Source organism: Tamandua tetradactyla, chromosome 14 (genome assembly GCF_023851605.1).
Source record: "Tamandua tetradactyla isolate mTamTet1 chromosome 14, mTamTet1.pri, whole genome shotgun sequence".
NCBI classification, from domain to species: Eukaryota; Metazoa; Chordata; class Mammalia; order Pilosa; family Myrmecophagidae; genus Tamandua; species Tamandua tetradactyla.
This window is the reverse complement of record NC_135340.1, coordinates 15,782,627-15,798,366: the sequence shown is the minus strand read 5'-3', so window position 1 is coordinate 15,798,366 and position 15,740 is coordinate 15,782,627. Positions and strand designations below refer to the sequence as shown.

At 37.8% G+C, this 15,740-nt stretch overlaps 2 protein-coding genes across 4 annotated transcripts in view; one reads left to right on the top strand and one right to left on the bottom strand.

The window, feature by feature from the left end:
- Positions 1-15,740, top strand: part of TTC6 (tetratricopeptide repeat domain 6) — a 292,851-nt gene that overhangs the window by 60,322 nt on the left and 216,789 nt on the right. Inside the window, exon 1 of one of the 3 annotated variants that reach the window (XM_077126902.1) lies at positions 366-560. The exons of the other annotated variants lie outside the window; for them this stretch is intronic. Within the exon in view, the coding sequence (XP_076983017.1) occupies positions 546-560 (15 nt within the window). The 5' untranslated portion in view covers positions 366-545. Of the gene's footprint in view, positions 1-365; positions 561-15,740 lie in introns of those variants that run through there. 3 annotated transcript variants of the gene reach the window in all.
- Positions 6,440-6,735, bottom strand: LOC143654815 (ribosomal biogenesis factor-like). Its single transcript, XM_077126497.1, has 2 exons — positions 6,629-6,735; positions 6,440-6,512 (listed from the first exon to the last, which is right to left on the bottom strand). Exons 1-2 carry the CDS (start codon positions 6,733-6,735, stop codon positions 6,440-6,442), a joined length of 180 nt encoding a protein of 59 aa, XP_076982612.1.

Here is a 15,740-nt window from a genome sequence, read left to right as displayed (position 1 = left end):
TTCTGGAATGTGATATACCAGAAACAGAAAGGCATTTTTAAAGGATAATTTATTAATTTGCAAGCTTACAGTTCTAAGGCCACAGCCTTAAAACGAGGTTTCAAGGGGTTACCTTTACTCAAGAAAATCTGATGAAGTTTGTGGTTTCTTTCTCAGCTGGGAAGGCATATGGCAAAGTCTGGTAGCTTTCTCTCCCGGCTTCTTGTTTCATGCAGTTCCCCTGGGGGTGTTTTCCTTCTTCATCTCCAAAGGTTTCTGGCTGTGTGGGCTCAGTTGGTTCTATTGGCACTAAAACTTTTTTCAAAATGATTCCATCTTAAAGGACTCCACTAAGCAACCCCACCTTGAATGGAGACATCTCCATGGAAAACATCTAATCAGAAGGCACACCCACAGTGGGGTGTGTCACATCTCCATGGAAACAATAGAAAAGATTCCACCCTGCAATATTGAATGAGGGTTAAAGGACATGGCTTTTCTGGGGTACATAATAGCTTCAAACTGGCATGAAGGCCATAGCTTTGGATAGATGAAGAGACTACAAAATGGGCTGGCAAAAGGTAAAAGTAATACAAAAAGCCATGAAGAAATAGATCTTTGTGGACAGTTTCAGAGAAAGACTGTAAAACAATAGGCCATTCAAAATGAAATAAGTAGCATCTGTATGCTGATGACTCAACATTTTTCTACCCCTGACTTTTCCCCTGAACCTTAGATTTGTATCTGACTCTTACTTGACATTTCCACTAGGAAGTGGAAGAGGCCCTTGATCACAACATGAAACAGAAATAGAAATGAGAAGAGGACGAAGGGCTAAGATCCCTGGGACACTCTGATGGAGGCAGGGAGAAGTGTGTGCTGGTTTAAAAGGATGTATGCCCCCTAGAAAAGCCATGTTTTAATCAAAATCCCATTTCATAAAGGTAGAGTAATCCCTATTCAATACTGTATGCTTGAAACTGTAATCAGATCATCTCCCTGGATGATGTGATTTAGTCAAGAGTGGTTGTTAAACTGGATTAGGTGACGACATGTCCCACCCATTTTGGTGGGTCTTGGTTGGTTTATTGGAGTCCTATAAAAGAGGAAACATTTTGGAGAATGGGAGATTCAGAGAGAGCAGAACGACATAGCCACAAGAAGCAGTCCACCAGCCAGCAACTTTTGGAGATGAAGAAGGAAAATGCCTCCTGGGGAGCTTCATGAAACAGGAGGCCAGGAGAAGAAACTTGCAAATGACGCTGTGTTCACCATGTGCCCTTCCAGATGAGAGAGAAACCCTGAGTGTGTTCACCATGTGCCTTCTCACTTGAGAGAGAAACCCTGAACTTCATTGGCCTTCTTGAACCAAGGTATCTTTCCCTTGATGCCTTAGATTGGACATTTCTATAGACTTAATTGGGACATTTTCCCTGCCTTAGAACTGTAAACTAGCAACTCATTAAATTCCTCTTTTAAAAGCCATTCCATTTCTAGTATATTGCGTTCAGGCAGCTGGCAAACTAGAACAAAGTGGTATGAACTCAGAAACTGGTTTATGAGACACCATGTACATTCTCTGAAACTGAGAAGGAGAGAATGTACATGGTGTCTCAGAAACCAAGTGAAGAAAGTATTTCAAGAAGGGAGCAGTAACCGTCAAGTCCTACTGATAAGTCAAGTAAGATGAGGACTACAAGATTTAACCATAACTTCACAGCTGTAAGACTTAACCTTACACACGCACATACCATGCTAGAGATTTTATTGCTCTTATGCATGGGATGTCTTTTCTATTTACATTTTCAAATTTGTATTATCATGTTGTTTTTAATAGGTTGACAATGTATCCAATAACCTTGATTTTAGTTATGCCAACATTTTGCCTGTAAGATTTCTTGTTTATTAAAATTGGTGCTTAATAAAAATGGTGATAGAGGGCATTCTTTTATTCCAGACTTTAAATCCAAGGATTCTAGAGTTTCACCACTAAGTAATTTTTTTGATAGATTTTGATAGATATAGTTTTTGATAGACTTTAGTAGGCTCACTTCACTTCTCAGTTTGCTAAGAATTTTTATCATGGACAAGTTTTGAATTTTGTTGAATATTTTTTTCTGGTTGTATTGAGATAATCGTATTTTTTTCCTCCTTAGTTTGGTATTGAAAACATTCGTTGATCTAAACTACCCCTAAATTCTGGGATCAAAGCATTTGGTTATGTTGTTATACATATGTATATATATATATATACTTTTTTTGGGGGTGTGCATGTTTGGGGAAACAAACTCGGGCCTCCCACATTGAAGGTGAGCATTCTACCACTGAATGACCCGTGCACTCTGTAGTATACTTTTTTACACTGATGATCTCTATTACGGTTTATGCATCTATGTTCATAAGTGAGATTGGTATATACTTTTCTTCTCTTATACTGTCTTTGTCCTTTTCTGGTATCAAAGTTATACTAGCCTCATAAATTGGATGCATTCTTTCTTTTACTGTTTGTATGAGAAAGGTTCTTTGTTCCTTGAAAGTATGGTCATTTTTACCTTTAACATTTTCTGGACTGGTGTCTTTTGGTTGAAGAGAATTTTCAAAGTTTTATTTAAATTTCTTTAGTAATTATTATTTTTTACTCAGACTTTCAATCCTCCCCATCCACAGGTAACTTTTGTGATTCATGTATTTTTAGACAGTTAATCATTTTATCCAGTCTTTCACCATTTATTGGCATAAAGTTATCCATTGATTTTTTTCCCTTATTCTATGGCTTGACCTTTTAATTTTATAGGAGTCTGTCTCAGCATATTGGGGGTATGAATCTTGTACTCTAAGTGAAGCTTTGCAGGAAATATATTTATTTCTCTAATACTAAATTTAATCTTTATTTTGAACCCCCGTTCCATCAGGACTATAGATACTTTTAGTCTCAGACAATTTGGGGAGACCTCGTTCCATTCCTGGGGCAGTCAGAGTTCCTTAAGAGCATGTGCCATGCCGACCTTCTGCTGGGACATCCATGTTTCCATCTGGTGGTCCACTTAGGTCCTCCTTCAGTCTTAAGCCCACAATGGTCTGTGCTGAGTTGTCTCTTCTTTTCCTCTAAGGCGACTTCAGTTCTCCCAGCTCTTCCATCTGTGCTTGCCACTCTTGGTCACAGAAATAAGTCTCTGTTCTCATCATGCTGGGGTCTAGTAATCTGTGAGACTGTGTAGAGGTCTAGTTGCCTTGACATTCACATGGACATTTCTTCTTCTGGACCTCCTGGATCTTGCTGCTTTTTGGATTCTCCATGGAAAGTGTTTGCCGGTCTTTTCTGCTCCCCATTCCCCCAAATGCTTGTCTCACTTTTCTCTTTTGGGCTTGGCTCTGGGGAGCTGTGGTCTCAGTGGCAGCATCTACATTTTGGTCACCTCCCCGTCAATGTCCTCTGGCCCAGGAATTAGATTCTTTTCTAGAGGCAGAGGGAGGAAATCTTAGACAAGTCAGTTGTCATCATTCTATGTTCTTTCTGTGCCACACAAGGCCCAAGTTTTTGAAATTGGGAAGTCAGAAAAGACTCTCGTTTTATATCTTTGTGTTTGGTTGTAGCACCTTTTACCTGAGGACATGGGCCTAAAATGGCGAAGCTGGGTGAAGGGAGAATGTTGGGCTTGTGAGTTGGAGGAAAACATCAGTGGATAGTCACAGCCATCTTCCTCATGTGACAGATGAGGAGCTTGGGTTCAGAGAGTAACTGATTCATGGCGAAAGTGACCAATGCTGGAAACTCTGACCCTTCCTCTTGTATTCTTTGATGTCATGTATTGTCTTCCAGTTATTTGAACACTTAGGGAATTTAGGTTCTATTACCCAATATATATTTGAACTAGATTTTTAAATATATTGTAACTACTATCATGAGAGTCCATTGGCAAATTAATCATTTAGGTACTGAGTTTTCTTGTTATTTAAGGGTTCAGGCCTTTGAGAACAAATATGCCTCTTTGATGTTTACTGTTTCAGAAGAAACCTTTTCCAAAATTGGTTATGCTCTTTCCCCTTTGCAAAGGCAGGTGCAACTTGTTCTTCTTTGCATTCCCAGCACCTCTCAAAGAGAGGCGCTAAATTGGTCCTTTTCTTGAGGACAAAGGGCACCATTTTGGATGTTGATCCTTTATACTATGCTATAATAAAGTGATGTCCTAGGTCTTATCGGGCGGGTGGGATGTTTGCCCTGCACGCTGTATTCACCTGTGCTTTGCATTCTTTTTTCCTTTTACAGTGTTCGTTTCCTATTTCCCAGTAGGCTGACATCTCTCTCTGCTTTACAGTCTGTGTTTCTGCATGCTATAAGCAGTGTCCTCCCACAGTTCTCTTTCTAATATTTTATTTCTATTCTGCTGTAGGCTTAGAAACTAGAGTAATAAGCCTGGTAATATTGTTTGTAAAGTGAGGGTAAATAGCCTCCAACAAAGGTTCTCAAGAGCTTTCCAGTTGGTGGGGCTTTGCTGACATCTCTTTTGCCTACTCCAAGGCCTTTTTTGCTTATATCCTGCTTCCTGCCTGGGCTTGATCAGTGAGTTTGCTATACTAGATCTGTGATATCTGCAAGGTGAATAGGTAAAGGAACTCGGTGAGAAATAACTGCTTTTTTTTTTATTGATTCAGAGGGACTGCAAAATGGTTTTGCATTTGAAAAAGCCAAATTCTTAGCAGGAACTGTTATACGTTGCAAATCAGAATAAAAAATAACAACTGTAGAACCACAGAATACCTTTGGGCAATTTGATTATTTAAGATGCAAACTATAGCACTGGCCTTGGGGGCTTTTTGAACCACAGCTGTCAGTTCAAACAAAGCTCCAAACCTAATTAAACTTTTGTTGAACAGGGTGCTAGTTCCAGAACTGGTTGGACGGCTTTTAAAACTTAATGACGCAGTTTTTCACCAGAAAACAAATACAAGTATTAATACTTCGTACATATATCCTTTATGGTTAACTATAAGATGTCAGTTTTTGGAAAACAGAGAACAATTTCCTGGACACAGATTAATTGTAGTGCTTGCAAATTTCTTCTCTTAATTGTTACATTATAAGATCAAGGCGAAGCTAATTTCCCCAGACACCTCCCTCCCCTCTTCACTACTTTCTTTTTTCTCTCTCCCAATACAATTGATAAATTCTTCAGTGTCACGATCCATTTGAATATTTAAACATAGTCAACCTTTTCAGTAATCACTTGGCCCTTAGAAGAAAATGTATCCTTACATGTACATTTTTTTTTCCATCCATGATTATTTTGGTCAGCTATGAAAACATCGAATTTTCCTATCATAAACATTCCTCAAGTGCCTTCTAGTCCCTAATATTTATGTATATGTATATATAAAAATAAAAGGAATATTTCCACATTGTGTGTTGTTCGGTGTGACTCAGGAATAGAGGGCAAGGCTGGGGTCTAGGTTGCAGAGAGAGGAAACTGGGGAAGCCTTGTGAAGGAGGTTACATTTGATTCCAATGGCATTAGGCAGTCCCTGAAGAATTTTAACTGGGGGAATGACATGATACATTTAATGTTTTAGAAAGGTTATTTTGGTGGCAGTACTAATTTGAACAGGCTGGAGAAGTTAGGGTTAGGAGGCTGGAGCATTTATCTGTAAAGAAACGAAGAATGTTTGAATTAAAGCCTGGGCAGTCTGGCTGGAGAGCAGCACGCACACTAAACAGACAGCAAGAGGCATTCAGGTGAAGGACTCAGAATTTGGTGGTTGTGATGACATTAGGCCATTAAGTTGAACCATGGGAAATTGCTGTTTTTATAGGTAAAACATGATCAAAATCAGCAAGTTCCTAAGATTCAACTTAATCTATTGCAGCAGATTGAGGCACCATGGTGAGAACCTGATCAGAGCATGATTTGCAGGAAGCTTGGCTGAGAAAGAAATAAAAAAATTAGGCCATAGCTGAAAGAGGTTATAGGAATTTTCTCTTAAAGGATGTTTATTGCTGAGGGGAAAGACTTCCTGGAGAGGGAGAAGTTCTGAATACAAAAGGAGAAATGGATTTAATGTTTTCTTGTTTGTTTATATTATCTCTGTTCTCTGCTTTTTTCCTTGTTTATCTTCTATTTTTACTGCCACAAAATTGTCCATATTTCTTTGTCTTTCCAATATAATCAGACATTAACTGCCAAAAAGTGGAGGATGTAAACTAGAACATGTTAACTGCTTCAATAGACAGATTTTGTGAAGTGCCTTCTGTTATAGCACTTTTAAGTTTATCACATTTTGTTGACTTCTGGCACTCCACTTTTCTAGATTATGGGGAAGATCTGCTTATGTAGTTAGTTTTAGAAATGTACCAATGCCTCCTGTACATTAACAAAATTTTTAAAAATAAAGTTGTAATAAAACATTTCATTTATTGGTCTTTTTTGGGGAATTGGGGAATCTTGGGGAATGCGTCATCACTGTATTACAACTGAGCCATCGATCCTGTAGCCTTGTCAACATTAACTGGTCTATTTTCATGATGCTGCTGAGGAATCAGCTATTTTTGCAGAGGTTCAAGGGAAAGGCCTTTTGAGAAGTGTGCAAGTTCCTTTTGTGTATCTACAAAAGCTTTATTTACTCTGTTAACTTTTGCATCATTCACAAGTTTATCTTCTTAAGATTCCTGGTAACTGGTTTTGCATTGTTTTTAAAGTTTTTTTGGCTGGCCATGTGAACTACATTCCTGGGCTTCTGCCGACTTAGTTTGTTCTTGGCCATTTCTCTCACCAGTCCTCCAATATCTGCGTGCAGCTACTCGAGCCCCAGGGGACACTGGCTGCACTTGCAAGGTCTGGGAACTTTGTGCTTTATTTATTTTTTTGTATGGGCAGGCCCCGGATATCGAACCCGGGTCTCCTGCATGGCAGGCGAGAACTCTGCCTGTTGAGCCACCATGGCCCGCACGTGTTTTATTTTTAATTTAATTTTTATTTTGGTCAAAGTAGTGCATAAGCAGAGTTTAAAAAGCCACACAGTACTATTAAGGCTTATAACAACTGCTTTTCAACCTTTTAGCAGTTTCTTCTCATATACCCCTTTATATTTCTAAATCATATTTTAATGCCTACTTTTGAGTCGCCTCCTTCCCCCACCTTCCACCCCCGTATTAGATAGTATCTACTGATTTTCTATTTTGGAATATGACGATTTGGTGTTTTTACTCCTACTCATCCTGCCCCATGGTACATATAATTTCCCTTCCCATCCTCCCAATATAGTTAATTAAAATCTTTGATATTTGCAATATTATATTTAGGAAGATATTATACATAGCATTTCCTTTCTTAAGTAAATACATAATGATTGCAAATGTTTTTTCTTTATTTGGTTTTCTATTTATACATTAGTAATTTATCCTTAAATTCTTTGATACATGTGTAAATCAAACGTCTTAATACATTCAGACACCTCAGGTGATCTCTCATATTCTTTTTCTTTAATTATTATTTTAGATTCTCCTATTGGAGCCCTTGGGTGCCCTGATGTAATCAGGATTAATTGCTTTCTGGACTTTGCTACTTACTGTGGCCCTGGCATTTGCCTTCATCGTCTGTTGATTGGCTCCTCTTTCTGGTAGCTTCCCAAAGGTACATAAGAAGTACTTTTTTTTCTTTTTAAGTCTTGCATGTCTGAAAATTTAATTATTTTACCTTTATCCCAAATAATTGTCTGCTTGGTAGTAGAATTCTAGGTTGAAAATAATTTTACTCAGAATTTTGGAAGGATTGTTCCATCTTCTAACATCTGTGGTTGCAGGTGAGGAATCCAATGATGTTTTCATTCCTGTTCCTTCTCAGTGAGTTTTTTCCTCTGTCTGAAAGTGTTTCATATCTCCAGCTTTCTGAAATTTCATCATGACCTGCTTTGCTGTAGCTCTTTTTTTATTCATTCACGGTGGTTCTTTAGTGGCTCTTTCATTTTGATAAGAATATCTCTCAGTTCTGGGAAATTTCCTTTCATTATTTCTTTTAAAATATCTTCCCCCCTCCCTCTTTTTTTATTCTGTCTTTCTGGCAGTCCTGTTATTTAGATGTTGGACCTCTGGAATGAGTCTCTTTTTTTAATATATTTCTCTCCTATTTTCCTTTTCATCATTTCCTCTTCATTCTGGGAAAATTTTCTCAATTTTAGCTTCTTAGGTTTGTATTGAGGTATTCATTCCTGCTAGCATATTTCATTTTTAACACTTGCTGTTCTGCTCTGGTGTGGGAGAGAGAATTATTTGGCTGCAAAAGAGGGGTTTTCAGCTACATCCTTGTTTTTGGAATTTGGTGCCTCCAATTCCTAAATTTTTCTGACGTACTTTAGTATGAGTTGCTTTGGTTCTGGGCTTTCATTTTTGTAAAATGTGGTTAACATTCCATGGACTTGTTGATGAAATAATAAGAAAATATTCACAAGACATTCTTTGGCAGCTTATCAATGTTTGTTGTTTCAATGTGTGCTTTTATTTATCTATTTTTACACTGGCAACTTACTATTATGTGCATTGTAATAGTAAGACATAAGGATAAATAACCATCTTGTAGAATACATTTCGAGGTTCTTATTATTTATTATTACTTTAATAATAAAGTAAATAAAGTTTATGTCCAAAGTAAACTTCCTTTATTTGTTTCCAATTAGAAGAATGTTTATTGAAAGCCATGTTTTCCTATAGTTAAACCTTGTTTAAAGTAATTGTTTCTATAGATGCTTTTAAAAATCCTCTTTCTGTTGGGAAGATATTAAACATAACTGTAACAAGACAGATATGGGAACTGGCAGAGTTGTTACTCAGGGATAAATCAATTTTTTTCCATTTTCAATTAGTCTCATGAATTTAAAAGAAATATCTAGTTTGTTTCTTTGCAAAAGTTAAATTGATTTAAATAATAGTGCTCTCAGAAAGGTGGTAAATCAGGTACTTGAGTCATTGAAAAATTGTGTTTTTGAATTCACAGGGAATGATGTTAGGTTTCATAGTTGATGTTTTCTACTAATGTTAATCTGGAGATGATACTTTTCCATTTATTAGCCTGTTGCTGACATGATGTCTGAATGCATTCTGGCTAAGTATACGATTTCATTTCCCTGTGGATGGGCCTGGGAATGTGGTGGGTCCGTCGTTGTGGCTGTGCTGAGCGTCTGTGTTCTCAGGGTTATCACCACCGACTTCTACTTCCAGCTCTTTAGTCACTTGCTTGGCTAGTGTAGCAGACCCAGCGGTTTTGACATAAAGACCAGAAACCCAAGAATCAGCATCAAATACTGTCTTTTTAATACTTAATTTAATATTTATGATAAAAACGCGTTTACCTAAAATAGAGAAACTAAATACCTAGAAAAGCAGATTAAAAAAGAAAAAAAAATTTATGTACATATGAAGAAATTCTCATCTTAATTCTTCTATTTTTAACTTTGACCTACTATATTTTAAGCTGTTTCCAGAAATTACAAAGTAAAACCTCATGTTTTAATTTCTATATTAATGCTATTTTGCTAGCATGCTATTAATATGAGTCACGATATCTTGAATTTATAGGGTGTGACCAGCCAGCCAGGCTTAATCTTTCTTTCTAGACTCACCTTTGGGCCACTTGGAAATAATCTTTCTTTTCCTTTGAACTTTCTGCTATGTCTGTGATGAAGGCATGTGATATCTAGGTTCTAGATTTTTATTTTCTTAACAGCCCCTCCCAGCCTTACTCAGCGTGACTCAGCATCCAAATGGGGCCCCAAAAACTCTGAACAGGGACAATAGGATAAAACAGAGGATAATAGGATAATGAAATTGACTGTGGATTCCTAAGAAATTGAGAGACACTCAGAAACATTAATCTGTCACTATCATCATCCAATATTTCACTTATAAGAATTAATAAGGGACTTTTCTATAAAGCCACTCCTCTTTGTAATCCACAACTGAAGATTGGCATGTCTGTAGACTCTTAACCTCTCAACTTCAGTTTTTTTTTTTAATCCACAAAATTGGAATACCGGCACCACATGGGTTTGATGTGAGCACTAAGTGAAAGAATGCTTATAAAGGGCTCATCAGTGCCTGGCACACTTTAAGCGCTCGGAATGTGTTAGCTCTCAGTCCACAGCACGTAATTTTTCGTGTTCCTTGTCAAATATCCACCTTTTGGGAGTGGTTTGGAATTTTTGGAAACAAACAAATGTCCTTCAGAGTTTTATGAATAAAACAGATGAACATTTTGACTGGTGTAACACCACTCTGGGTCAAAAATCCACTCGGGTAGCAAAGAAAAAGAAAGACATTTTCTTTTTTGGATGACGTATTACCTCTGAAGGCAATTCCAAAAGATATTTAAAACATTACAAAAGTAAATGTGTAACTATCAAAAGGGACTCCTTGAAAGAAGTTGGCAACGTCGGGGATGCCAAGAAAAATGAGAAGTTGCCCTGCATTGATCCGTCCATGAAACATTTATTGACCAGCTACTACATGCTGGGGGCTGTGGTACAGACTCTACCCTTGGAATCTGGTGGAAGACACGGTCTCACATTCTCATGCATTTTTGCAAGTTGCCTGGTCCTTGAGAACCAGTTCAGTGGATAGTTGATCTACCAGTGACATCAGTGTGTGTGTGTGTGTGTGTTTGTGTGTGTGTGTGTGTCAGAGTTCTGATTTGGAAGGATTGCTTTGACTGTGCTGTAGGAAATGAATGGTAGTGGGTGCAAGGTGTGTAGAGTGGTTGTGAATTATAATAGTGAATGTCATCACGAAGGATCTAAGATATTTAGGCAGCACATTTAAGCATTTAGTGATGAGGGAGAGGGAAAATGTAAAGGGTGGTTCTTAGGTTTTGGCATTTGCAACTGGGTCCCCGATATGGTGAACACCAGGAAGGAACCAGGTTTTGTAAACAAGTGGGACGTGTAAAGAACTAGGGGTGGCTGCTCCTAAAAGCATATTCTAGTCATAATGGGAGGGCGTAAATGCAAAATGGAAGTACAAGCAATGTGCTGTGGGAACAATGAATTCTGAGCGAACTTTCAAAGAGGAGTGGCATTTCAATTAAAAATAGTTTTCAAGAGGTTTTTTTTTTTAAAAACCTTGGAATTACCTATGTAAAAAAAAAAAAAGAACTGGGAAACATGGGAAGTCTGTACTTTCTGCATGATTTTTCTGTAAACTTATAACTTCTCTAATTAAAAAAAAAAAACAGCTCCCTTTCTCCCCTCTCCCCCCCCAAAAAACATACAACTTACTTATATATTTATTCTACCTGTCCTACCAGTCTGGAGTTCCACTTCCTTGGCAATTATTTTCCCAGTTTCTCCCGCTCTACCAGCCTCTTCTTTGAGTATATGAGAGTATTTGGGAAGAGAATTCCAGACCAAGGGACAAACGTAAGCAAGGATGCTGAGCCAAGAAGGGACCTAGTGTATTTGGGAAATTAGTATTCTGACATGATGGTTTGAACATTCTATAAGAAAAATTAAAGTTTACTGGTGTGCTTCATGAATTGAAAATTATTTAATATATTCATTGTCATTAAATATGTATATTTTCCCTGAGAAATCAGTTTAATAAAAATTTTTTTGACTGATAAAATTTAGTCAAGTTAAAACAGAGGGAAAGGTAGATGGTTGCTTTGTTCTTAGGCATAAACTCTTAATAAAACTACTATTTTGGGGGTCCCAATTTATCTTGTTTTTCAGAAAATCTGGTATATAACAAAGAGGTAAAACCAGTGAAACCCATGTAGCTAAATAGGGAGACACATAGTTCGGTTTCTTTTTTGTTATCTACCCATGCCTAGAAATAATTGGTTTTCCTGAAATTCCTGGGTGAGAAGTTCATTTTTTTTTACTTCTTTAGATGCATTATGTCCCAGTGAGTGGTGGTTATCAATCCTGCACATCAGGGGTTGCCAAACTTTTTCTATAAAGGGCTAAATAGCAGTTTAAGCTTTGTGGGTCAAGAGGCAAAATCAAGGATATTATATAGGTACTTATATAATGAGAGAGAAAACAAATTTTCACCAATTTTTATTGCCAAAATAGAAACCTTTATTAATGGACACTGAAACATGCATTTCACGTGATTTTCACATGGCATGAAATTTTATTCTTCTTTTAATTTTTTCAACCATTAAAAATTGTAAAAACCTTTTTTAGCTCATGGGCCATACAAAAACATGTGGTGGACCAGATTTGGTCTGTGGGGCATGGTTTGCCGGATGCAATTTAAATTATCTTGTGAAGGATACTGTGAAAAAAATAATTTTATGTGATCAAGTTTTTCTCTTTTGAACAATGGACAGAGAATAAGGACAGTGGCCACTGTTGCTTCAAGTAGTAATGTGTGTGCAAGGTGGTGGGGACTCAGGTGGGAGCATCTTGTGTTTGTCTAATCTTTCAATTTACTGTTTTAGGAAAAACACTAGGATAAATAAAATGTCTGAAAAAGTCTTTATGCCACCTGTTTTAGTTCATTAAGCCGCCAAAATGCAATATACCAGAAATGGAATAGCTTTTAAAAAGGGAATGTATTAAGTTGCAAGTTTATAGTTCTAAGGCTACAAAAATGTCCAAACTAAGGCATTCAGGAAAAGATAACTTGGTTCAAGAAAGGCTGATGGGACTGGGACACCTCTGTCAGCTGGGAAGGCACATGGCTGGCCTGTGCTGGAGTCTCTGGCTTCTTGTTTCAAATGTCTCCCCCAAGGGTGTTTTCTTTGTTCCTCTCCAAAGGTCTCTGGCTGTGTGGGCTTTGTTGGTACTAAAGCTTTTTCCAAAATGGTTCCTTCTTAAAGGACTCCAATAAGCAACCCTACCTTGAATGGGTGGAGACACATCTCCATGGAAACCAACTAATCAAAAGTTACCACTCATAATTGGGTGGGTCACATCTCCATGGAAGCAATAAAAAAAGATCCCGCCCAGCACTATTGAATGAGGAGTAAAGAACATTGCTTTTCTGGTGTACATGACAGTTTGAAACTGGCACACCACCTTCATTTTTTTAAACATTTTTTTTTGTGAAATATAACGTATGTGCAGGAAAAAATGATAGATTTCAAAGTACATTTTAACAAGTGATTATAGGACAAACTTCAAAGTATGATATGGGTTACATTTCCACAATTTTATGTATTTCCTTCTAACTAATACACTGGAAATAAAAAAAAAAGAAGTATCAACACAGTGATTCAGTAGTCATACTCATTTGTTAAATCCTATCGCCTCTGTTACAATTCCTCCCTCTCATTTGATCCTTCTCCCAGTCTTTAGGGATATTTGGGCGATGTTCATTCTAACTTCTTCATGTTGATAAGGGGTATTAACATTATGGGGTATGGGATACAACTAGTTGATGTCCTTAGAAAGACTGATACATCTGGGTTGCCTGGGTTTCAGGCCTGTATTAGTTTATTAAGCTGCCAGAATGCAATATACCAGAAATGGAATTGCTTTGAAAAGGGAATTTAATAAGTTCCAAGTTTGCAGTTCTAGTGAACTACATGTGTCCAAATTAAGGCACCAAGAAGAGGTTAGTTTCATTCAAGAAAGGATGATGCCATCTGGAACATCTCTGACAGCTGGGAAGGCACATGCCTGGCATCTGCTGGTCCTTGCTCCTGGTTCATTGCTTCTAATGCCAACAGTTTCCTGTATAAGCATCTATGGGCCTTCCTCTAGGGAGACAACTCTGGGTTCTGTCTTGCTTAGCATCTCTTGGGAAGGCACATGACATCTGTTGGTCTCTGCCTGTGTCTAGACATCTTCTGTCTCTCTCTGAGCACTCCAAGCATCTCCAAACATCTGTGTCTCTGAAGTAACTCTTCTCTAAGCATCTGCATCTGTTCTGAGCTTTCTGCAAAATGTTTCCTCTTTTAAAGGACTCTAGTAAACTAATCAAGACCCACCTTGAATGAGTGGAGTCACATCTCCATCTAATCAAAAGGCCACACCCACAGCTAGGCGCACCACACCTTCAAGGAGATAATGTAATCAAAAGTTTCTGCCCTACAACACTGAATCAAGATTAAAAGAAATGGCTGCTCCTACAAGATGGTTCAGGATTAAAACATTGCTTTTCTGAGACATAATAGTTTCAAACTGGCACAAGGGATTTATTTGGCATAGGAACAATCTGGAATTTTAGGTTTCTGGAAATTAAACTGAGTGAAACTTTTACAGAGTCTCAGATAGAGCCCTAGGTATTCTTTAGGGTTATCAGTAATACTGTTGGTTCAGGCTTGGCATACCATGACAGTTTGCAATCTCTAGCTGAAGCTTGCCTAAGAGAACATCCAAAATAGCCTCTTGACTCTGTTTGAAATTTTTTGGCCATTGACACCTTATTTTGTTGCATTTTGTTTTTTACTCTCTTTTGGTCAAGAAGGCATTGTCAATCTCACGATATGAGTACCAGGCTCATCCCTGGGAGTCATGTCCCACGTAAGGGGTAAGTTATGAGTTCATTTGCAGAGTTGGGCTTAGTGAGAGAGAAGCCACATCTGAGCAACAAAAGTTCTCTGGAAGTGACTCTTAGGCATAATTAGAGGTAGGCTTAGCTTCCCCATTACAGAAGTGAATTTCATAAGAGCAAGCCTTAAGCTCTAGGGCTTGGCCTATTAACTTGGGAGTCCATAATGCCTAAGAGAGCATCAGGAATTTCCTAAGTGGAGAAGTTTAATAGATCCATATTTTTTTTAATCCAGTCCTCAAGAGACTTTGCAAATAGTTTTTTTTTTTTAACTTTTTTATTAATTAAAAAAATTAATGAACAAAATATTAAGATATCATTCCATTCTACATATACAATCAGTAATTCTTAATATCATCACATAGTTGCATATTCATCATTTCTTAGAACATTTGTACATTTTCATTGATTTAGAAAAAGGAATAAAAAGACAATAGAAAAAGAAATAAAACGATAATAGAGAAAAAAAAGATTATATATACCATACCCCTTACCCCTCGCTTTCATTTACCACTAGCATTTCAAACTAAATTTATTTTAACATTTGTTTCCCCTATTATTTATTTTTATTCCATATGTTCTACTCTTCTGTTGATATAGTAGCTAAAAGGAGCATCAGACACAAGGTTTTCACATTCACAGAGTCTCATTGTGAAAGCTATATCTTTGTTCAGTCATCTTCAAGAAACATGGCTACTGGAACACAGCTCTACATTTTCAGGCAGTTCCTTCCAGCCTCTCCACTACATCTTGAACAACAAGGTGATATCTACTTAATGCATAAGAATAACCTCCAGGATAACCTCTCAGCCACTGACACTTTGTCTCATTTCACTCTTCCCCCTTTGGTCGAGAAGGTTCTCTCAATCCCTTGATGTTAATTCTCAGCTCATTCTAGGGTTTTTCTCAGTCCCTTGATGCTGAGTCTCAGCTCATTCCAGGATCTCTGTCCCACGTTGCCAGGAAAGTCCACACCCCTGGGAGTCATGTCCCACGCAGAGAGGGGGAGGGTGGTGAGACTGCTTGTCATGTTGGCTGGAGAGAGAGGCCACATCTGAGCAACAAAAGAGGCTCTCTTGGAGGTGACTCTTAGGCCTAAATTTTAAGTAGACTTGACCTATCCTTTGTGGGGTTAAGTTTCATATGAACAAACCCCAAGACTGGGGGTTCAGCCTATAGCTTTGGTTGTCCACACTGCTTGTGAGAATATCAAGAATTCAACTTGGGAAAGTTGAATTTCTCCCTGCTCTCACCATTCCCCGAAGGGGGCTTGCAAATA

Coding starts and splice junctions, on each gene's coding strand:
- LOC143654815 (XM_077126497.1), bottom strand. CDS start 6,735: ATGGCCAAGAACAAACTAAGTCGGCAGAAGCCCAGGAATGTAGTTCAC. Junction 6,513..6,628: donor GTTACCAGGAATCTTAAGAA/GATAAACTTGTG, acceptor GCAAAAATAGCT/GATTCCTCAGCAGCATCATG.